We start from the raw sequence: 24,787 nt of genomic DNA on the forward strand, positions 1-24,787 counted from the left end.
CGCACTACATTATTCTACGTTGCACATGTACTCATTGGCTAACTTATAGTATTCAAGACCTCAGTTTCCATTTCAGTCAATATTCCCTCTTCAACAAAAAATTGATATTTTGGTGGTAACAATCTGTGCATCTTCAGGACTGACTGACCAGAACTCTTGATGTGACAATATGTCACTGTACATATCATGACATATTTGATAACAAACCTCGTTTTGGTTCCAGTACCAAGCCTCCTGCATAGGCTGGTTTGCGACGTGCCTTGGATGAACTGGCTGGCTTCTCTACGTCCTCATTGCCTTCATCATCGTGCTGTATAAAACAAATATTTCAATATTAAGACAGTAAATGCTATGCAACACACCAAGAGCTGCCTAAATGTTAATTTATTTGCTTGTAATGCTGTGTCATTTTAAAAATGACATCCAACTGTGCAAATGCCAACTTGGAGCAGAAATTGTTCTTTTTAGATTCCCATAAATATGTGCATGGATGAACCCGTCAGGCTTCATTTCGCTAAGACGACGTTAGCATTGTGGTTATTTGACGTCGCTCTGTCTGAAGCTGGATATCCTGTCACTGCTTTGTGATGCCATCCTACTTGGGAATCAAAAACAAAATGCACAACCATCTTGTATCCAGGTTAAATTTCATGCCACAAAACAGACAACTCATTCCGGCTCAGTTGCTTATGCTTCTGTCTCTACATGATACATTTTGATACACCTGCTTGAGGTTGGGTGCTCCTTAATGAACACAAGCCTGTTTTTATTATTTTCAAATTCACAGAAACGTGGGTTTTCTTCTCTCTTGTTTACTTACAACAGTCACAGGAGCAGCTTTCTTCTTATATTCCTTGTCTGGACAGATAAAGTTCTTCTCATAGAAGGCATGAAGTAGCAGGAACTCATTTCTCTCAGATCGTCCCCCCATCAGAGTACGAGACTAGTAATGGAAGCACACACCGCAGTGGTATAGCATTTTAATTTGACACCATACAGCAGATTATGAACCAGCATGTAGTAATCTGTGGTATTTGGTACTTGACCCCCAAAGAGCCCTTAGGGGGTTAGGGTAAACACTAACAATCAGTTCCGAATCTTAACTTCAAGCATCTGAATTATTTTTAAGTGGAAGGAACTCCTCATTCTTTGCTTTGGCACTCATGAAATAAAATCTTCATAGTTCAGATATTTTTTTCCAATTTGGTATCAGTTCAAGTGACTTTTGACTTACCATGACATTACCACAGATGTTGGTGATTTGCAGCGCTAGAGGTATCACATTCAACTCACACATGATGTCAAGGATGTGTGATGCGTCCATCCAGGTGTTCTCAATGAAATACATCATGTGGCGAGATGTGCTAGAAACAAGACAGAGGAACAGCGGTTGCAATGAATATACAGCACTGCTCAACTCCTAACATTACAATCACCTTACAAAACTTTAACCATTTTTAATACTAGATGAGAGCCAATCGCACAGGTTCAATGGCATAACTTTAAAGAGAGAGTATTCTCATTGGAGACAAAGATTTGTCACGTAATCAATTGTTCAAAATCACATATCGTTTTCTTAATCTCATTTGATGCATACAATCCATTTTTCACTTAAAAAAACAGTATTTTGTGAACAGGAAGTTGAACATGTCCATCCTCAGTCCTTCTGATTTGAAAATCACAGATGTGTGGAAAAAAGCACAATTGGATTTTTTTTAGGCGTGTGACTTTTTTAGGCGTGTGATTTTCTAGGCGAGTGATTTTTCTAGGTGTGTGATTCTATGGTCCAAGCTGGGATATATTTCATAATATTCATCTTGGTTTACAATAAAGCCATTTTCTCTTCACTGACGTACTTTATTTTTCACAAATTATGAAGTAAAATTATGCTGTAAATGTATGCTGAGGTGTGCGGTATTGAGGGATTCAGGCGTGCGATTATTCGCACTTCTTGGGAAGCTTTTAGGCGTGTGATGGCGTGGGGGTGTGATTGCACGCCTCAAAACAGAAGGACTGATCCTTATTCTCATCATGATCCTCATTTAAAAGCCAGTCTTTCACATCTTTAGAATGGTCATCATCAGACAACAAAAAGTAGCAAAAAGATCTGAACCTTATTTCACGGTGCAGGTAAACAGTTACCAGACAAACTGTGCTAGACTAATAAGCCTTTTCATGCTCGCCACGTTACTTAAGTGAGTATATGGATGCTTCTAAAGTGTGTTAGAATTCATGCATATACTGCTCTGAAGTTAGCATGTGGTCTCAAGAAATGGAAAAAGACTGAAAATGAAAAAGATGAAAATGGTTTGCCATAAATTGCATTAGTCATCATGACACAATTATTTTTTAAAAATAATAACCTTTTCTTGGTCTTGACAATTATTTAACTGACGATAGACATTTTCTCCTTAGTCATTAAAAGCCTAGCGTGATGTCACCACATTAGTGCGCGAATTCGCAAAAGTTAAACACATTTGAACTCCGACGTCAAATTTACTTCGCATTTGCATTAGACCTTAATGGTTCAGCAAAGACCAGGGCCCAATTGCATGGCTCTGTTTGCGGTTAGCGAAAAATCCCTGCTTACTGTAGCAGAAAATTCCGTGCTTATGGTAATCGTATTTCACGGGTCAACAAGGAATTTTGGCTTCTGCACATGCGTACATCCTGTAATTAAGGCTTCTGTGCTTACAGGGCTAGCACAGAATTTTTTGGCTAGCGCGGTTAGCACAAAAATGGTGATCGTAAGCACGGAGTTCTGTGGTTAGCAGAGACGTGAAATTGGCCATGTCTCTGCCAAAATTGCTGCTAACTTTAGCAGACAGTTCTGCTGTAATGGCAAGCACTGTGTGTGTGAATCCATAAATCCTGTTACAAAGGATTCTGTGCTTACAAAAATGGCACAGAATTTGAGTGCTAGTGCCAAGCCATACTTTTAGTCCCTCATCATAAATAACAAAGACAACTCTTTATTTTGGATGAAATCAAACCATACCTGTACATGTTCCTGAATTCTTCATATGGTATCTGTTGTCTATCTTTCTTCAGAATCTGCTTGGTGAGCTCTGAGAGATCATAGCTTTTGCATCGGATCAGTTCCTTGGCTGAGATCTTGATGTCACTGACCATGCGTCCACATGTAGCATTCTTCTCTGAGAAGGTGCTGCCCTTTCCACCATATCCACCCTGAGACAAACCAGCATTATACAAGAGTAATGATGGGTGTTGCAACCTCAGTATGGTGACCGATTCATGTTCTTGTAGTTTTCATAAAGACAAATGCAAATCAATTTTCTTACCAAAATACTTGAGCAAATGGGTGGGTTCTCTAACAGTTACACTTTAGTGAAAATAGAATTTGTGATTAGCAGTTCCCAGATGCCACATTACAATTGACATATTACAGTTACCCAAAGAGGAAATCAGCTGATCCGAGGAAAAGTTGCATGGCTGTTCAAGGGGTCAATATTTTAAAGTAACTTATAACTACGAGTGCTGTTGGATTGCCTAACTTGGCTGCCTATAAATGGCTGTGTACATTTGCAATGGTGGAACAATGTAAAAATGATTATGTCCATTAGTCGAAGGTGATGTAATGGAACACAGTCTAGAGCAAAGTGACATCCAATGCTGATATTAACCATGAAAGCCACTCCAACATCAACACAGTGAATTCAAATGTGATTTTGAATTCAAAATGTAAAGGAGTAGGGCTGTGCTGAATGTACACAATGTTTGATCATCAACCCAATACCCCGATAATTTTTTTTCTGATTCAAATATTCCAAAACATGTGAGAAGTTTTGAGATTATTAAAAATGTCCACGATGTTTTTGAATCAAATAAGTTGTGTGGTTTTATTGTTTATCAAATGCCACACTTTTGTTGAAGGCCACATGCGCACATGATTAGAGAGCTTCCATGAGGAATATCTGGTAAATAATTCGGTAAACTCGATCAAATACCAGCCACTCCGCTACTTCTTCTTTATAGTATTTTCATAACTTCTTTTTTGATTTTCGACAAGAGCAGGCACTGGCAAATCCTGATCAATGGCCATTTTGTATAAGCTGGTGCATGTTAAACTTGACCAGTGCATTTAGAATGCTCCATCTCATGCAAGCAAGAATAATTGAATATTAAAGGATTCGGAAATGAACAGACCTATGCACAAGCTTCTGAATTCACAAATAAATCCAGAATTCAAAATGATAATCAAACTGCAAACTTTTTAATTCACAATTGTTCTTTGTCAGAGTGTGATTTTGGTAATTGATCTAGGGTTGTAGAGTCTTTTTAGAGAATTAATAAAAACGCCAAACATTTGTACAATGTCCAAATGTAAACTAACTTGTTTTGTGTGTTTTATCGATTTATACAGATTATTCATTCACAAGAGAAGTATACTTACTGTTAATTTGGGCATGTTTGTTCTCTTGAGCCGTCCAATACGAGACCAATGAGGAACCTTGTTAGCATTGATTCTATGTAGCAGGACATCCAAGTCAAACCCAAAGATATCATGCCCCTGAAATAAAAAAACAGACAATATTCAGGTATGCAACAGGGAATTTAGAAAAAACGAGGAAGTTCCAAACCACACAAGACTTTGTACAGTATTTTTCAATTTGTAATTGCATTCATGAGAAGTAAAAAACGAGGAAATAAGTGGATCCTAGGAACAGTTGCATGCCTGAATAATAAAATAAACTATCTATCTTTCATGTTAAAAGCAAGCTCATCAAAACTAAGATGGGGATTTATGTGTAAGGATGTGACTTTGCATTTACTTTTGCAAATATTTTAAATACTGTTCAAATGTTGAAGCTTTTAGCTAATTCACAAAGGCCAATACCTGTCCAATATGTCTGCAGACCGGCGTGATTAACATGATCAACAATGGTTGACATAATAAATAGCGAACAGTCATTGAAACAGTAAAAACTATGTGTACTCTGAATGTAAATCAAGCACTGGGGTTTTGTAAATTAAATTGGTTTGAAAACACTGTTAAGTATTTGTGCTAGGCATGTTTAACTCAAAGGATGATCACGTGAAAGTAGGTTCCTTTTTTTTATAATTTGGGTTTCATTTAACGTTTTGAAAATTTGTAAATGGATATAGAATTGTTTTCATTTAAACATGTAAACGTCACATCCTTATTTAAGTGGGTTGATTTAATATTCTATTATAAGAGAATGTGTTCAGCAAAAAGCAAAATTAAAAGAAGTCATTAAAATCTTTGATCATGAAACATTTGTAGAAATAGTTGCATTGATAGATCAAAATCAAAATCTAAAACACAGCTTATACATCTCAAAGCATTGTAAGCTCAGGGAAAAAATTGTTTTTGACTCACCACAATGACATCCGGGTCAATTTTGTGAATCTTTGCGAGAAAGTACCCCAATAAAGCACGCTCCGTTGGCATGATTTCCACCTTGGAGTTCTAGGGACAAAAAACACAAAATGCCTGCTAAGGTTAATATCACCTAAATTAAAAAGTCGGCAGAGTTAAGTTTTGTAGCGATGAAGTTCAAGTTATCAGGGAAAACTGAAGGAAATCTCGTACAAACCTGCTTCTTAATTGTGTCCTTCAGGTCAAAGGGAAATATACAGTCACTTGGTTTGGAAATAGCTGTAATGTGAAACAAATAAATATATCAGAATAAAATAAAGACTTGTCTAAAAATTCCTCTCGTTTTCAATCAATAGCGAACATGACAGTGGTCACTGTAAAATGACTCATCGAAAACAAGCAGTAAATTTGCAAATAAAAGAGGACTCAGACATTGACAAAATGATCTCAACAAAAATGACAGTTGTCAATAAAATTTGAGTTTGTTCATTGGATTTTTTTATCTCAATTTTCCTTGTGTCATGTTTACAGTAAATTTTAGGAGCACACATGAAGACTACCTATTGATCCATTAAGGAAAGAAATGAGATGAGGAAACTTACCACATAGATGCTGTTGGAATGGGGGCCTGGGTGGGGCTTTATCCATTGGGAATTTGTGATGAACAAGGGCAGCAACTGCTATGACCTGTAAAGCGCAAATGTTTTCAAATTATTCAATTCTACTGTGACTTTAGATCCAACGAAGAATTACTTTTGACGGAATAGATTCATATTCACACGAAGAGAGATGGAGGAAAGTGTGGCAATCTCACACCAAAATTATTGAGAAGATACTAATTTTTTTTATTTGACACTTTTGTTACCATGTTTCATATTGTATAGTATTAAATTTCAAATAGACCACAGAGGGAAACTGACTAGGTAAATTATAACGATAATCCGAAGATCGCTGCTTCAAGCCCCGCTCCAGTCATTTCTTTGTTCAACTTTTCAATTGGTATAATGAAATATTTCCACGTTTTAAATCGTTGAATAATCCACACATAGACATTAAACATAGATTTTTATGAAGAGTTGTTTCATAGTCTAACCTCATTCTGATGGGTTGTCTGATTCAGCAAGGTCCGCAAGCTAATCGTCATGACAACCAGTGGGGGTGGGGGCAAATCCTTGACAACGGTGATGTTTTCCTGTTTATTGATGAAAACTTCAATCTTACACCAACTGACTTGCTGCGATGGAACCTCTGAAATGAATTTTTAAAAATTACATTTTACTTATCATGAAAATTTCTAATTTGATTGATTTCTGGCACAGACGAGGAATATACATTTTTGGTTAGACTGACCTGGAAATGTATTCATAAATGCGGCAGCAAAGCCATGATTTAGACATTAGAAATGCAAAGAAAAATATTTGTTAACTGTCACCATTTCTTGTACGTATCATATTACAGCATTCATGTATTTTAAACATGTTAAAACTATCATTACTTGATGTCTGTATTGAAGTGCCTTTTATTACATTGATGTTCTATTGAAGGGTCACATATAACCAGGCTTGCAACTTGGAAATCACAACAAAAGAGGAAATTCCAAACTTTACAAGATCTGTAGTGCTTTTCAATTTTTAATGCCATACATGAAAAGCAGACAAGAACAAATTTTTCTCATCGGAAGACAAGTTGCATGCTGGATAAAAAGTCAACAAAATCCCAGGCCAGGACATGTCATTGTAAAACTAGCTGCAAAATCAAGACATTTCTCTTAAGAAAATGAGTTGTTGAAAACCATTTTTCAGTTGGGCCCTAAGTCATAAGGCTAAGTGCTGCCTGGCTTACGTGGCATCTTGATGTCAAGCCAACATGGACCCCTCATCTTCCTCTCCATTAGTAAATGTTCCAAGCTGGAGGTGTTAGTGCCAAATGCACAACTGAAGGTCTCTCCTTCCACATTAATCGGAAGCTGGGGGAACTCAGCCTACAAAAATGACAGGTAAATAAAACGCAAATCAATTCATTTTGTCTACGAACACAGGTGTCTTAAATGTACCAAGGGCGATATCGTGCATAAAATGGCATTGACTTAATAATATCCTTAATACAGACTGTATTCAATTCAAAATCAAATGGACATTTGAATGTAGTACGAGATGGAATTATTGAAGTTTGAAATTGGCAAAAAGTAATTTAATATGGTTTCTTTGTTATCTGTTTAGTGACCATACCTCAGGAGCGGTCCAGTCAATCACTAAATTTACTGCCTAAAACTGAGAGAAATTGGGCAGTGCACTGAATGTTTAACTGGATCATCTATATTTATGTACATACCCCATATCTGACTTCTTGATACTCCGACTCAGAGGGAATACCATCCTTCTCAAAACAGTACTGCTTGGTGACTTTCTAAAATGTCAAATAATTATACATACATTGAAGAACAGTTTGTAATATCTAAAATTTTTACTACTTGTCGAAGTACAATGGGTGTGCAAAGAGATACAATGTACCTCAAAGTTAATGAATACTGCCAACCAAGAAAAAATGAGAAATATTTTGCCGATTTAAATTAACGTAAAAGGGCAGGGCATACATTCTTGAGGGAACGAGCAATGGGCAATTTTAAGCGAAGGGGGGGGGGGGGAGTGGTTCAATCTGAAGTAAATGAAATTAAAAGAACTTTTTTGAACTGTAAACATAAAGCATAACAAGAACAAAACAAGAGTAATGACAAATTTAACATAATTCCAATTAGTCTCTTGGTGTGGTCCAAACAATAACTTCAATAACAACTTCATTGCTTGATTCTCGTTTTGTAGAAGAGAACAAAGCAGTTCAAACCAAGACCGATGAGGACTGACCGTTGTGGACAGTCTGTCATGTTATGACGCACACAAGCGGCACTTACAAGGTGTAGGATGGAGCTGAACTTTTTCAGTTCCTGAGTGGTTGGAGCGACTTCTTTGTTAGTTATACAAACCCCTCACCCATTTCCACACCCCTCCCTGCCTTCTTGAAAATCAAGAGTGGCATACATTGGACATACACACATTACACAGCATCCCTAAATTACATGAACAGATCTATCTATCACCCCTAAAAACTTCTCCTGGACAGAGAGATATTTTTAATAAAATAGAAACCAAAATGGGGAAGCCGCCTTCCCCCCCCCAAAAAAAAAATGATCAAAATGTAACCATAAGGACAACAGTGTTGACGTTACCTTGGACCTATACTTCATGATCTTGTAATGGTTAGCCAGCTTGTCAAACTCCTGATATATGTCCACCATGCTGACTTCTTCCCCAGTATCCTGTCCAGTCTTGCTGTTAATCCTCTGAAAACATTAAGCAAAAATGTGAAAATAACACCGGGCACCATGACAACTGTTCAGATCCTTTTGCAGGCCTGTCAACTTTTCAAATTCATCCATCTATTCCCAACAATTAAAAGAAATATGGATTTCTGAAAAATAGTAACAATTGTAATATAATTGTCCAAAAAGCTATCTGTGAATCCTGTAAAAGAAGACAAGAATACTAGATTTATTACAACATTGTTTTCCTTTAGTTCAGAAATATTTCTCAGCATGGACATTTAGAATATACTACTTAAAAATATTTCACTATGCTCAGTGTTATGTATATTTTCAATATACTCTCTAGTAAACTAGTAAAGAACAGTAAATGAAACAATAGTGTCAAATAGAATATAAAAGCTGGACAACATAGATATGAAGGCATTTGGCAATAAAGGGAACTTTATTACCGTCTCAAAATGTATATTTTTAAAAATATCAATGAGAGTTTCCGACCGCTGTTTGAGTTACGGCTTTTACTCAGCCAAATGTTATAAACTCACCCTTTCCCTTGGCAACAGGTATATAACTCTCTCAATGTTCTTGACAGACAGGCAGCAGCTGACGTGTGTCTTTGCAGACTCAATCCACACTCGACCAAACAAATACACGGTACCTGAAATAAGAAAATACATGTCAAAATTGCATCAAATACTTTAACACCAAGTTCAGTGGTGAGGGAGTGTAATCATTTCAATGGGTCACACAGATTTATGCCAGTTGTAAAAAATAAATAAACATGTTTTATAGTCATTTTGATGATGTCCTAGTTAAACATGAATTTTTGAAAATAAATAAATATTGTAACGTTTCTACCACTTAAATCTGTAGTTTAGAGTGTTCTTGTCATTTTCAAAGGATTTGAGTAAGAGACATCCACATATATTCCAGCTATCTCACAATTACAGTTTTAAGACCTAACATGACAGACATTGTGTGTCTTGTATTACATGTAAATACCGCCAGAACTGAATAAAGCCATCGAGCTATGAACAATAGACTAGCACCACAGATAATGCACACAAGGGAAATCAGGTCCCAATAACTCGGATCAGTTGGCCATCCTGTTACATGTATATTCTAGTTTCTCAGGATTATATTTCTTCTTTTTTATTCTGCTGGCAATCTCTTTTCAGTTGATTTTCAAAGTCTTCCTCTTCTTTTGCATTGACTTTTTTTTTGCACAAGGACACATTTGTTCTCCTAGCTACTTTCCATTCCATATCAAAAGGTAAGAAAAACAAGGGCCAAATTTCATAGCATTGCAAAGCACATGATTTTCTGCTAACTGAGCCTCTGTCCATTTCATGAAGATCATAAGCAGTTAGCACAGGAAAAGGCATACTTACCTCAGTGGAAAAGTTGCTTAAATTAGTGACTTAATAATAGAAATCTCTCTATGTGCGCAGCCGTTAGCACATCCACACCATGAAGTATTGCTAGAGGTAAGCAACATTTTCTGCTATAGTTAGCACAACTTTTCTTCTGTTAAGCAGCGTTTTGAAATTGGACCCTGCAGGGACAACCAAATCTGCAAAATTTGGAGGTGCAGTACTTCAATCATACTACCAAATGATCTTCCCAATTTCTTCCCAACTATGATTATTTTAAGAAGGTCCCAATTACCAAATCAATGGCTGGTGTGTATTTCAATATCCAAGCTCAAGCTCCAGTCCTGATAGGATTACATGTACATGTATAGTGTTAATTTTGGTTCCTATCCTATCCTGTCTGTTTTGTGCCCTGTGGCACATAAGGCCATCACGCTCTGCTTCCATTTGTGTCTATCCCGTGTGCATCCCCTAGCTTCCTTCCACGTCCTCCATCCTGCAAACTTTCTTTCCTTTTCTACTTTCCTTCTCCAAGTTGTTTTCGGTATTCCTACTTTGCACCTTCCATTTGGTTGCCAAGTTAGGGCAGTCATACAAGGGTGGTCACGTTCTTTCCTTAAAACACGCCAAATCCGGTTCCATCGTCTGTGTTGGACTTCCTGATGTATTTCCCTTGAGTGAGGTTAAGTTCTTCTATACCAATTGAAGGGCCCTCTTTAGGCATTGATAATGAATGAGTCTAGCCTATTTTCGTCAGCTTTGTTCATTTTTCATGTTTCGCAAGCACAGAGCAGTACTGGTCTGACTAATGCCTTGTATAATTTGACTTACATGTAGTGTTTCTTCCAAATTGTTTGGATCTCAAGACTGTTCAATTTTGTGAAGACAATTCTGGCTTCATATCTCTCCCCAAGCCGCCTTCTTTGTTTACAATTGCACAAGGTACATGTAGGCAAATTTGTCTACCTCCTCTGGGTCATTTTCGTCAAGCTGCATAGCATCCATCTTTTTACTATTCATTCTCAAGATCTTTGACTTCTTTTGGTTGATCTTTATTTAATACAACTTTTTTTGCCATGTCGGACAATTTGTTTGTTTTTCCTTTGCATTTGTGAGTAGTTTGTCGACAGGCGATGTCATCTGCAGAATCTAGATCTTCAGGATTGGACATAATTCGCCATCTAATTCCAGTGTTTTTGGTTGTCTTATTCATCACCCAGACATTTACAAGAAGGAAGTTCTTAACTTCATGTACATGTATTATCTGTTTATTATAGATCTTACAGTGGAACTTAAAAAGTGAACTAGATGACATTTATCACATTTTATTGAATGCTTTTATGTCAGGACAACCATTTCATTCAATTTGTCATTTTACTATTCTGTAATGTTTTTACAAAGTGTCCTTTGTAAAGGTGTGAATGTTTTTGGAGTACAGATAATCAAGATGGTTGCTTTGGCAATCATAGGCCTAGAAGAATAGCTGAACAAAGACTTTAGTTCGGAGTACATGCATACACACCAATCTCCAACCAGAAAATACTGATCACAACAACTTGATGGACAGTTTACATGTAGCTAGATACACATTTATTTGCTAAATACATATATTATTAAAACCGACCACCCCCCCCCAAAAAAACAGCCAGTCACAATTACTAAGGGAATAACAGTGTGAGGAGCCGGTCTTCGCTGCGTGATAATGACCGGGTTTGGGAGTGACCGCTGTTAATGGACCTTTTTAATGGACCTTTTTAACGAAATAAACAGTTAAAATGCTCCAATTTTGTGACTTTCTTTTGGCGATATTTCCAGACTTTTTTGTGTTCATGTTCATGGGCCATATTTTAACTTATGAGTGGTACCCTGTCTCTTCAATAAGCGTTGTTATATACACCACAGCCGGGCCCAGGCTGCGCTGGACAACGTCTTCATTGCGTACGCGTACGACGTCCAGGGTTTGGACTTCTGCTGCCGTAGCGAAACAAATTACAACAATGTTTTCATATTTTTACCTGATGGAGGAAGCTGAAATTTCGTTTACACATTCCTTGTGTCCAGAATTACAAAGATGCTTGGTTTAGGAAAGGTAAATATGTCGATGGGCAAAGTGTTTAAAGAAAATAAATCGTAGATCTACGCTTTCGTCGTAAACATCCTCAGTATACTGCACTGCTGTACTGTACGATGTCGTTTTAAAACTTCCTTACGGTACGCGCGCGCACCCATAGAAACTGTGTTGCGTACGCGCGCGTCAGTCTCACGCGAAGGTGGTTGAGCGCATGTGCAGTGCTGTATTGTTACAAGCTGCCGTATGACTGTTGTAAATTTGGCCAATCATTGCCTTCCATGGGGCTGGATCAATGCTGGTTCAGGGGCCATTTTTTCGCTTGTTCTTTGAAGCCGGTCTTTATATCACCGTTAATACACCCCCACGTGATCGAGTCTCAACCAATCAGAAACCATCAACTCTCGAAGGTATTTATTAATAATTGTTGCATTTGCGAAGGCTTTCAATACATGAGCACTATGATGACAGCCACAGCAAACTAATATAATCACATGCGTCGTTAAGAAGAAAACAAGTGTCCCATATCACAGTGGCAAAACCATTATTATTAATATTTTTTAAATTGTACCTTTATGTCAAAACAAGAACTGAATTAAATCACCAGTGAAAACTATGATTTCTTTGAGCTTTCCTGCGCAACATGAAATACTCTTTCATACGAGGCACTCTTTATCACATGCACTGTGCCTTTGTAATGCGAAGATGTGCAAGACCGTTATTGAGAAAAACAACTTTACTGTAATATCAGTAGTTTTCCGTTATCCAATTTCCATTATCTGTACTGAAACTGTTGCTTACACGTACAAGTACTTTCCCATTAGCCCAAGCTGTGGGGGGAAAAGTAACAAATTTTGAAGAAAAAAACCCAGCAAGTTTGCATGCAGTTCAGGCATTTTTGTTTCAATCAGAGTGTAATTTGTTCTATCATGTACAAAATATGTACAGGTTAACTAAGGCAGTCCATGCACAATGCCTAGAATTGAAAAATTGTCATCATTTTAAAATAGTACACAGAAATATATACAGGCATGTAACAAGTCTATTGCACCAGGATGTTTTTCAACAGAGATGTGATCACGTTTTTAAAGACCTCTTGTGTTAATGCATCTCTTTTTGCTTAGACACAATGGGCAAGCCCACTGTCATCTGAGTAACCAGCGAACAGGCTGACTATAAATAATAAACTGCCTAAAACTGAATATAACCCCTGTACCGTACCCTGGGTATGTACACTTAAAGCCTTTTGGCATATAAACAAGAAGCCTCAAATTATATCATTATTGGAATTTAATTATTCATAAGATGGAATTTGCATCGGGGTGAAGTAAATTCAATATTAGTTTTTGCCCTTCACTGACATATAAACACTGTACACTCAGTGTTACCCCCTGGGAGAAAGTGAGAATACAAATGTACATCACTCGGGTAGGACTTGAACCCACAACCTCCTGCTTTCTAGTGCACTGCAGATGTCTTACCACTCGCCCACCGAGCTTGCAGAATCGGTTGGCTAGTTCGAATCTGATGTAATAACGGGTACCGCAATGAAACTATTCATAAGATGGAATTTGCGTTGAGGCGATGTAAATTCAATATTAGGGTTTGCCCTTCAACGCCGTATAAACACTGTATACTCAGTATATTACCCCCCCCCCCCCCACCTCCGAGTGAAAGTCTATCATGACTAGTAACGTTGTGCATGTGAACAACTTAAATTCTCCAGTATTTTTAAGAATAATCAACCTTAAATATATTTTTACATTGATTTAGGCAAGATTTGATCACTTTTGGGGATCACTTTCAATAGCTTTCGTGGTGCAAATGAAAATAATTCAGTCCAGAAATACACATGATTGAATAGTTATGTCAGGACACACAAAAATTGGCAATATAAAAGATTTTCTAACCATCCGAGCATGTTTGGCAATTATGTGCCTGGTATCTTTTTTTCCGCAAAATTTCCCTTTCTTTGTGCCTTGGTCTTGTAAACTGTGTTCCGGTTCAGTAAATTTAAGAGGAACTGGCCCAGTGGTCCAGTGGACTTTTCATGAAATTTGACCCCTGAATGCACCAAAATACCGTTGAAAATGGCTCATCTTCCAGGTTTACATTAAAAAATTACATTGCATAGGCTGTTAAGTGTCTATTTTCTTTCGTTGGCTCGTACACGCCTGCATATGTTATTGAGCAATTGGACTGTGGCACAGCTGGAGTCCTCATAAGAGTCCTTGAAACCAGGAAACTGCAGCTTGGCCTGAGAAAAAATGGCCCGGAGTATGACCTCATCGAGCTTAGGGAAATCGATGTTTTGCATTAAGGGGTCTTTACTCCTTCCGGTAAGATTTCTTGTGGCTAGCTCGTGCTTAGAGAATTCACTTTTAAGTAAAGTTGCACAAAGCGACCGACATGCTTTAGCTGTGTCATCACCACTCCTCAGCCAGGAACTCCACAGGTGGTCCTCATATTTACTAATACTACGCACCATCCCCTCAACTCCACCAAGGAGAAACATCCCACGTTGGGCAGCTAGGACACAGACAGGGGTTAACTCCAATGGTACAGATGAGCTTCCTGACACATTTCCAGTTTGACTGATTGCTGTGGATGGTGGCGGAATTGCTGTGGATGGTGGTGGAATTAGCGATGAAGCAGATGGAAAATCATTGCTGTCCGTGAAAGGTATTGATGTTAACTGGTTTACAGATTCTTTGGATGGCGACTCATTCTGGCACTCTGATTTATTTAGATCAACTGGAACTGGTGTAGAAGATGGTTTGAGATCATAACCATAATCAGATTTGAGAGACAAATTTTTGGAATTGCCTCCAACTGCTTTCGTGGCCAGGAGAGGCATTTGGGAGTTGACTGTAGGTGCAGAGCCAATGCTGTGTATGGATTCGGATGGTTTGGACAATGTACTCTGTACAGTTGCTGCTGGGAGGGTGTTGAACCTGAGAGTTACTTGCTGAGAGACTTGCCCTGTTTTCAGTGCTGATGCCAGATTAGAAATACCGGTAGGGCAATCTGCTGACATTGAAACAGGACTTGCAAACCTTGATCCAGGTTGCAGCTGTCGGATGCTGTCAAGGAGTGCTTTCTGGCCATCCAAGATAGAGTCTTGCCTCTGTCTTATGCTTGTCATTTCACTCCTCATCTCTTCCATAAATGCCCTTTGTGCAGCATCATTTCTTCTCGTCTGGTTCTGCATCTCTTGGATGTTATCAACGATGATCTGTTTCATACCTTTAAAAATCTGATCTAAATCCAGAGGTTTCTGCTCCTTAAAACCTGAGAGAATCCTTGGTTCATTCTTTGCATGGTGGGATTTCTGACTGGCAGACAAACTGTTCAGGGATGATGGTGAATGTTGTTTGGATGAGGTGGGTGATGTATCTGTAGGTCTGTTCAGTTCCAATCCACTGGCAGTGAGTTGGACATCGCATGGCATTGATTCTACTGACAACTCATCATCACTGGCAGGTTGACCAGGTTCTGTTTGTGGAAACAATGTAAGTGAACAATGTACTTCCTCCTTGCCTTGACTTCACTGCATTGACCATTTCAAGTTTTTTTATTTAACATCTAGCCGCCTTTTAATCCTTGATATCTCGCAGGGAATCTCTCAGTCACCTCTTACATCACTTTTTTCCAAGGAAACTAACCACAACTCTGGTAACGCAACAAGGTACAGCAGCTGAGGGAAATGGTTGGATTGGGCACTAATGACCAGTAAACGGGAGCAGCATAATCCAACAGAACAGTGTCACTTTTGGATCCTATGGTGGCTAGAAGGTTTAAACATGTAGGCTTCCGGGCCTTCATGTAGTTGACCTGATACATATGTAGATTGTAATACCCTCAGCAAAAATGATTGTACTTTCGCATCTGTTGAATGTTGCTGAGTTTGAGCAGGATGTCTACGTATCATATTGTTCGGCAGGCATCGTGATGCGCAGCGTGACACAAGAGTACCTCGGGTTTATTGGATTAGATAGCTGATGTGTATCCAACATTGCAGGTGAAACTATGGCTAATGGTGTCGGTGATCTGCGTTGTTCAAGATCTTTCACATGTGGTTCTTTCAGGGACATGTTGTTTAGGGCAATATAGCCCAATCAATGACAGCACCCAATCTTCAACTAGAAAATTCAAATACTTGTGATCTGGTTTGCATCATGATCATGAGGCAATTACCTCGAGTTGCCCACACTTTAAGACTGCATGTATGGCCCAGTTCGGGCAAGGACCATTAGTCGACTAGTGGTCGATTTGTGACGTACCTTACGCCTGCGCACTGATAGCAACGTGCGAACGTCTCTAGTCAAATGCTGGTCAAAATGTCATCGCAAAACTTCTGGATCCTGGCTCTCTGCTAGCGTTATGAATGCGCGCGGCTATTGGTTACCAGCGAAGCAACCAACCCCAGTAGGCTGGTTCCAAATAGTCGACTAGCGTAGTCAACCACCGTTGACTAGACAGAGTTCGGGCAAACGTTAGTTAACCATTGGTCAACTATAGTCCTTGCGCGAACTTGGCCCACAGTTGACTGTGTGAATTTAATCTAGCAAATAACCTTAGAAATAATATATCAATAAGGTGCAAGTTAATTTTTTTCACCTGAAAAATTGATCAAACTTAAGTCAAATATTGGATGAAGGGAAAATTCAATAAGGAACTTTACATTATCCACTAAACCTACCTGGTTGATGGTACGGATCCTCGTAGGCATCCATCCAAAAGAATCGCAGCACTTGGTCACCGGAGTCATTGGTTGTCATGGGCAACGAAGAGCAATCAACTTGGATATCCGCGGCAACCTCATCCTTGTCCTCGGCTTCTTCTCTGATTGTTTCCCAGCCTGAGCTGGAGCAGACGTCAGGATGCACACTTGCAAAGTGATGAAAATTGCTTGGAATTAGTATCCATTTTGGTTCTCATTTGTGATCATGTCAACATGATCGAGCTGATTTGAGTTTTGTTTTTGCGTATGAATCAAAGCTCAGCTGATATAGGATTCGTATTAAAAGTTGGCTTTATTTGATACAGAATTTGTCTTTGACAGTAAGATGCAACATTTTAGTTTATGCTTTGGGTTTTGCCCTACGTCGATGAAGGGCAAAATCCCAATTGAATTTACATCACCCTGACACGAATTCCATCTTGTGAATATTTCATGGTTAATGTTTTGGAGGAACTTACTTTGGTTTCTGTGCTCTTCCTTTGTCATTAACCTCTGGCTCTTGACTTGTGTTTAACTCCTCCTTCACTGTTGCTTGGGAAATATCCTCCGAGTCGAAGTTGTCAATTTCATTGTTGTCAAAATCCATGTTTTCTACAATATGATAAAATAGTGGCCACATCTACGTAATATATTCTCACTGCTTTGTATGCTAGTGGAAATTTCAAAGGAACACTTGGGTTCACATCCCTCTGCTTGCTGTTGAATATTAAAGAAACATGCTGCTATAGACAGCCGGACACATATAACTGTACCCTCACGAGGCCCCCTTCAATGGAGAAAGCATTGTGCACGCTATTGTACTGTACAAAGCAACTGCCCCGTGATGGACTATCTGAACAACGCTGTCGCGACTGAAGGGGGACTCTGTGATAGATTTGACAGCCTGCCTGGATTAGTCTATACACTATACACCACCAACTAGTGCAACAAACACACAGTTCACAGCCCTTGAATACATGTACGCACAAGTCCCTCAAGTAAGGCCGTTTTTTTTTAATTACTTGGATTACGGAATTTTTGGGTCCCCATTTCCGGCGGCGAGCGGGAAATGAAAAAAAAAAAAAAAAAAAAAAAAAAATGGGGGCGCCCTATCATCCAACATGGCGGCGCCCATAGAGACATGAAGAAACAAAAACGGGCACGAGAATGAACAGTCACTGCATTTTCAAAACCACGGTTTCAAAGAAATAGTGACCATGGAGTGACCAGGCCAGTTCCCCCGATTTTTTTAGCATTCAAAAATCTCCTTTTCAACCTAAAGCAGACTTCTCTCAGATCAAATGACACCTTTTTGTAATTGTGAAAAACAAAATGGGATACAAATTACGTTTTTTTTAACGCGATTTTATGGGTGGTGCCGGTGCCGTGCGATCGTCATCTTTATTTTCATGTTGCGTTTTGACGTTGTCATCGTCATTTTCCCCCCAAATTTCCCTCTATTTATGACCTACCTGTATGTTCTTAAATGTCGACAACTAGTTTGGTAAGTCAAATAAATTAAAAGTGTATTTTGTTCTCTTTGAGAACCGGGCCCATACACGATCGCCATTTATAACTTTTGACAATCGGCATGATCGTCCGGACACCAGGTGCACGCGTGTTTTGGCCTCGAGCTCGTTTTCCTCGTACAAAAACATCAATGCGTAATATATAGTGTACCGCGCGTGGAAGCACTGAGAAAAAGAAAGTCGGTTGGCTGCACGTAAGATCTGCCGTACGTACTCCTGCTGGTGTGTGTGTGTACTAATACAGATATATATTTTTGCGGCGGGGTTGTCGCTACTTGAAGTATCGGCACACTCCGGAACTGGGGATTCAGTTGTCAGTGTGTACTTGTACATCGCGCATACCTAATAGTATATAGTACGTACAGTGCATGGGGAATCGCTGGTGTTCGCACGGCCGGCCGTACCGTGCGTGTGATTGATTCAGCGAGATTTTAAGACAACCCCGATCGGGCTGGGATGACATCGAAACACATTGTTAATGTGTGGAAAAACAACTGAAATCAATTATTTTAGTTGTAAATGTACACTGTAGAGTCAAAAAAATTAAACCTGGCGGCAGGATTTTAAAGCTTGGCGGGGACTTCTTAAACATGGCGGGCGCCGCAGAAAGCATGGCGGGGCGCCAGGTTTGTTCTACAAAGTTGGAGAACACTGATGTCGTTCGATCAAACCAGTACTAATACTATGGTTTACAGGCCTGGACAGCGCGCAATATAGAGTTTTTTGTACGATAGGCACATTTTTTTTTTTTTTTTTTTTTGGGGGGGTAGTCAGAATCGACAATTTCCGGCGGCGATTTTTTTAATTTTTTTCAAAATTCCGATTTTTTCCGGCGGCGATTCCGTAATCCAAGTAATTAAAAAAAAACGCCTAAAGAGATTATTTCCAAAACGTGATTTATCCATTTGAAAAAAAGTTAATGACAGTCTAAAGCATCCTGTAAAATTATGGCACTTGGTGTGAAGTCATTTTCAAGAAAATGGTATTTTTGTATAAATTTCCAACGGTGGTCGGCCGACCACCGTTGGAAAAACCTTACTATTTTTCAACTACTGCTCCAAATTTACCATTTTGTTCAGTCAAAATTTTGTTTGCTATTGGTTACATGTTCATGAACGGGTGCAGGCCAGCTAGACTGGTTCCCTGACCTAACAATTTTCCGGCATCTATAAATTGATCCATTTCATCTTTAGTGGAGTCAGGGAACCAGACTACTTGAATGTTTTTGTTTTTCTTGGTTTTTCCAGCATTTTCGAACACAAAACTTCAAACATGTCAGTGTAACAATATTTGATATATTATATACCAACCCCTCAAATAGTTCATTTTTAAAAACAACAGCAAAAGCCAATGATGTACATTCCCTTTAACTATTTGACAGCCATCAAAATTGACTTTGCGCAGCCAGGGGAGAGTGGGATTCTAAAAAGAAACAAAATGGCTTACATCACGCTTTAGAAATATACTCATAAAGTGTAAAGTGTACATGGTACTCTTACATTGTACGTTTATTGTGCCATGGACTCTGTACTCAATGGTGCTTCATGACCACTCATCAAGAGCTCCATGGGAGGGACAAAATGCATTTTGATGTAAGAAGAATGCTTAATACATTCCATTCTGACAAATCATTCTATTCAGAATGTGCACACACCCGTGTTGTCCTTGTGTGATAGCCTGTGTTGTCTTTGCAACCGAGTAAGGCGGTTTTTTTTTGGCATGGAATCCATATAATGCCCTTAACCCTAACCCTTGGCTAGAAACCCTGCCAAATGCCTGCCCAGTGTAGCAAGATCCATCAGCTCAAAAGTGTCAAGGCCAAACTGCCTCAGGTCTGTGGTCACCGAATGCAGCAGGATACAACTGTGGCATACATGTAGTTCAATGGGACTAGCTGTCTATGTCTCAGAATTGGCCATTTATGCACTGGAGTTGGTAGCTGAGTGCATCAAAAGTACACCAGACTCTTCCACCTGATGCACTGTGTTGCGTCTGGCAGGGTTAGGGTAAAAGGAGTTTCTGTACTAAAAAGAGTTGAAGACTCAAAATACCAACTTCACTCACACAAGAGGTTTAACCTACTTACCAAATCCATGGCCTTGATCTTCACTCATTTCTGAAAACTCCTCAATCTCATCTTTGGGCTCCTCCTTGATGACGACCTCTGACCTTTTGTGCCTCTTGGCTGGTTCCTCAGTCTCCGGATCCATTTCACGTTTGACGATGGTCTGACGGCCTTGGGGGCGCTGTTTAGGTATGATGGCTGGTGAGGACATGTCATAGTCCACGCTTCTAGGTTGTGATGTACTTGGGTGTGGTCGGGTGGGTGTTTTGGAAAAGGGGTTACGATTGGTGGATGGTGATGGCCTGCCAAATGGGACAACAAATTACTTGACAGTTAAAAATAAAACATTTCTGCAGTAAAATATGGGTTAAATAAGTACATCAAAAAACATTGTGAAAATGTTCAGATTTTGTAATGAATTTTGTTAATTATTAATTATGTTAATATTAACACTTTTTGACAAGTTAAAATAAATGAAAGCTATTTTTTGTGAGTTCTCAAAAATGTTTTTGGTCATTGTGTTGGTTGAGGACAATATCTGCTGCTGATATGCAATCTCCAACATTCACTCACAATAATAATTTGTTGATGTTCTTATTGTTTTGTTTTATTATTTAATTTTGACAATGGCATTAAGAAAGATGGAATAATTTCAGACTTTTTGGTAGTGTTAAATCTTAACACTAATTCCACTTTTTGTTAATAATGAGTCTGTTTGTCCTGGATAAATGAAGACAGAGACTATGCTTTTATTGCATGTGATCAATATTGTATTTACAATCAAATAACAGCACGTCTACTTACCCTGAACCTGACGTTCTCACTTTTCTCTTGATTGGTAAGGGCTTGAACACATCTTGCTTCTGAAATGCAAATTAAGTTGGGTCAATACTCACTTTACAGTAACCACATGTTTGAACAAATGTTTTAACCATAACCACCGCCACATGTGACTGTGCTGTGACCATGTTTCCAGATTTGTGTATACTACCTGCCAGGAAAAAGTGTCGAAAGTCACACAATTCACAAAAAGACCTCATGACCTTGCGCTTTGTTTACATGTGCGCTTTCCTATGAGAACGTGCCCCACCTAGGTGGGGTGCTCTCTCATAGGAAAGCACACATGTAAACAAAACGTGACATCATTATGTCCATTGCTCCTATTAGGTACAGCATGGCTCTGGGGGTCAATGTACTCACATCATTATGAAGATCAGTGAGAATGTCTCCAAGTAGTTCATCATCAGCAAGGCTAACCTCCTTCTCAGGCTTACGCTGCTTGGAGGCACCCATCTTGAACATAGACTTAATGTCATGTGACTTGGACACTGAAGGCTTCTTCACATTCTTAAGACAGAAAATAGTTTGGAATAGCATACATGACTGAAAAATGATCAAGAATGTGTTTGTTCTACAATTGGCTAGGGTTTGTCATAGGTGAAAGTATTAAGCTTGGGTCAGGATTTGAACCTGCAACTTCCACACCATCATACTGGTTGTCTACCAACTGAGCTGACTGTTCGTGTTCTCTCAATTTGTCAATGTCTTTAATTCCACAGCCGCTAGGCAGATGTCATAGCCCTGCAGGTGTCATGTGGCCAAGAGCCCAAGACACAAACCCGGGAAGTTGCAACCAATTGGTACTCAAGAGAGGATACAGCTGTTGTCTTTAAATAGTTCATTATAAAAGTTGATAACTGATAACTGGTTATTGGGCATTGATATGAGTTAATGATTTCTGGAAAGTGGCCCTTGAATAAGGGAAACCGACATAAAGTCAGACGTCGACAGCTCAGTTCGTGAAGCGTCAGTACACACTTTCAAATAGCACTCCATTCATTACAATATTGATAAAATGTTCCTAGGCCAGTCTCCCATTGTGGTTCATTTGATGTGCTGGACGCATGAAACTTAAAAACCACCAACTTAGATTTACAGTGTACCATCTACGAAGATATTGGATGAATCCACTTATTAAATGTAGTGAAATATAATAATTTGCTGTCCTCTGTTATTTGATTCAAAGTTTTATAAAGAGGTACATAATTCAGTGCATGTAATGACCAAACATCAAATGTGTATAATATGACCCACTGCACTCTAAAACCATTAAAAGATTATGTTACAAGTTAAAATAAACATCTAAATTTTGAATATTTTTGAACGTATTTAAAGTCTTACCAGTTTCTTTGAATCTTTCGGAGCGGTGGATTCTTTTCCTTTCTTCCCTGTTTAGAAAAGAGAGAGAGAAAAACGTGACACACCAATACATTTTCATATTGTTTCTAAATGTTTTAAATGTCAATGTTAATACAATCAACATGTCAGCTCTTTTTCACATTGTTAAATATTAAAGAGACTTACAAATGTTCATTTAAAGTTGAACACACAAATTCCAAGACAATTAAAATCAACAAATACCCATCGTTTACATCTACATGACGGAGGGATTCAATTTATTGCACAATTATTTTCATCCAATCAAAATGTCCTGGTCTCCTCATCTCATTTGACTGCCCCCAAACCCCTTCTCAAGGTCACAAAAATGAAGCTGTAAGGATTGTTAAAAGAAGAAATGGTGAATTATATGAACCCAATAAAAAAAATTGAAATAAAACGAAACTTTTCTGATCAGTGCAATTTGATTCACTGTAACAATGGGTACATTTCAAGGCCAAGAAAACAAATTGTCTGTAATGGTCTAAAAATTATCCAGGTAGGTAAGTTTTTTTTTCTTTAACTTACTTTATTCACTTCAGGATACCTTTAATTAACCTGTTTATTTGTTTGTTTAATTAACCAATAACACACACCAAATAAACTCCCCCAGAAAGACATTTTTATTTTCAAAATATACCTTGCTCACAAATTTTGACCAAATGTGGCAATAGAAAGTTTGAAATCAGCAATTTGCCCCCCCCCCCCAACAATTTGATGCCATTCTACTAGGATCATTAGGCATACCTTTTCCAGCTGCTTTCTCATCATCTCCATACAGGTCATCATCAAATATTTCCCTTCCATCTTCCACGTAGCCTGCACCATCTATTACACAAGACAAAACCCATAAAAATGGATATATTACTACATAGATGGCAAATATTCAAAGCAATACAACTCATGGGAAGCCCTTCTACAATCTTCTGTAAGTTGACATACATGTAGGCTTCCAAAAGTCCAAGTATACATTTTTGTCTTGGTCAAACTTAAGGTCAAAAATCTGTCAAATCTTACATCAAAATTTAATTTTGTTTGCAAATTTTCACGGTGAATGCATGGTTCAGGGAAGGCTATTGCATAAGTAAATAAATATTACTCAAAACTTTCCCTTCAACATATTTTAGGCCTCTGCTTCGTGAGTAATTTTACCAATGCATTTAAGATTATCTGTAGTCTTTTCAATGTTGGATCAATGACAATTGTTACCATCATCCACAATCCAATCGTCGTCTTGACGATCTCGGACAACTTTGGAATATTCGTCCTCATCGACCTCATCATAGACATTCTGCATGTCCTCCAGCTGAAAAGATGGAAATTGAGAACCAATTTAGACAACACAGAAATAAGAAAACCCATATTGGCAATGAAGACATGGCATGAATTGAGTAACTGTGAATGACACACACTGGATTGCTGCAATAAATGAGCAATGGGCTCTGTGAGCAAACCCAAGAGGGCGCTTTTATACCTTTTTCGCACTGGTTCGCGCCCGTTTAGCGCAATGTAAATACAACTTATTTTATTTTGAAAGTGCACAAAGCCAAAGCGTCTTTGCATGAGCATCAGGCGTTGTTGGCAATGTGTTCGCATGTCCCTCCTAGTGGTCTCCCCAACTCGCCCTTTCTTTCTGTTGAGGGGGGACTTGTGCTTGGAGTCAATGACAACGCAAAGCCTTTTTCACATTGGAATGATTTGTCTAATTGACTTGACACTGCATGACTTATGATTGGCGAGTGAGGACCTGACTACAACCCTGATAACTGCAGAATGACCTGCTTACGACCACTGAAAGATGACTACACTTTTCTTATTAATTAAACAAAGCAGACTTAAAAATATCATTTAAACATTTATCAGTTAATTGGAATTCTAAAACGTAGACAATGCCCCTGGCCAACACCGTAAAATGTTGCATTCCATGGCAACAACAAATTGAATATTTTTCTGGTCATGACTTATGCATCTAGGCCAATTTCATGGGACGCGAAAACTTGTTTTGCTTGCTGGTTACCTCCAGAATGTAGGCCCTAAAGCATGCATGTACAGTATTGGTTGCAAAGGGTTTATACAAGTGGTGTATTTTGCTTTGAACATACAATTGTTTGCAATAGTTTTGCATCTAGCATTA

The 24,787-nt window shown here is 38.6% G+C and overlaps 1 protein-coding gene across 1 annotated transcript in view; it reads right to left on the reverse strand.

Annotated features, from left to right (window-relative positions):
• The window catches only part of LOC119723854 (DNA polymerase alpha catalytic subunit-like), a 47,267-nt gene that overhangs the window by 20,023 nt on the left and 2,457 nt on the right, over window positions 1-24,787 (reverse strand). Inside the window, exons 3-23 of the mRNA XM_038194730.1 lie at window positions 23,863-23,959; window positions 23,401-23,481; window positions 22,618-22,664; window positions 21,637-21,783; window positions 21,241-21,299; window positions 20,458-20,738; window positions 17,322-17,454; window positions 16,822-17,009; window positions 9,224-9,336; window positions 8,586-8,699; window positions 7,694-7,768; window positions 7,205-7,343; window positions 6,456-6,610; window positions 5,965-6,049; window positions 5,580-5,641; window positions 5,363-5,452; window positions 4,415-4,531; window positions 2,999-3,189; window positions 1,235-1,364; window positions 821-943; window positions 208-310 (exon numbers count right to left, since the gene is read on the reverse strand). Coding sequence (XP_038050658.1) covers window positions 208-310; window positions 821-943; window positions 1,235-1,364; window positions 2,999-3,189; window positions 4,415-4,531; window positions 5,363-5,452; window positions 5,580-5,641; window positions 5,965-6,049; window positions 6,456-6,610; window positions 7,205-7,343; window positions 7,694-7,768; window positions 8,586-8,699; window positions 9,224-9,336; window positions 16,822-17,009; window positions 17,322-17,454; window positions 20,458-20,738; window positions 21,241-21,299; window positions 21,637-21,783; window positions 22,618-22,664; window positions 23,401-23,481; window positions 23,863-23,959 — 2,530 coding nt within the window. The remainder of the gene's footprint in view (window positions 1-207; window positions 311-820; window positions 944-1,234; window positions 1,365-2,998; window positions 3,190-4,414; window positions 4,532-5,362; window positions 5,453-5,579; window positions 5,642-5,964; window positions 6,050-6,455; window positions 6,611-7,204; window positions 7,344-7,693; window positions 7,769-8,585; window positions 8,700-9,223; window positions 9,337-16,821; window positions 17,010-17,321; window positions 17,455-20,457; window positions 20,739-21,240; window positions 21,300-21,636; window positions 21,784-22,617; window positions 22,665-23,400; window positions 23,482-23,862; window positions 23,960-24,787) is intronic.

Source organism: Patiria miniata, unplaced genomic scaffold, assembly GCF_015706575.1.
Source record: "Patiria miniata isolate m_02_andy unplaced genomic scaffold, ASM1570657v1 HiC_scaffold_17, whole genome shotgun sequence".
Lineage (NCBI taxonomy): Eukaryota > Metazoa > Echinodermata > Asteroidea > Valvatida > Asterinidae > Patiria > Patiria miniata.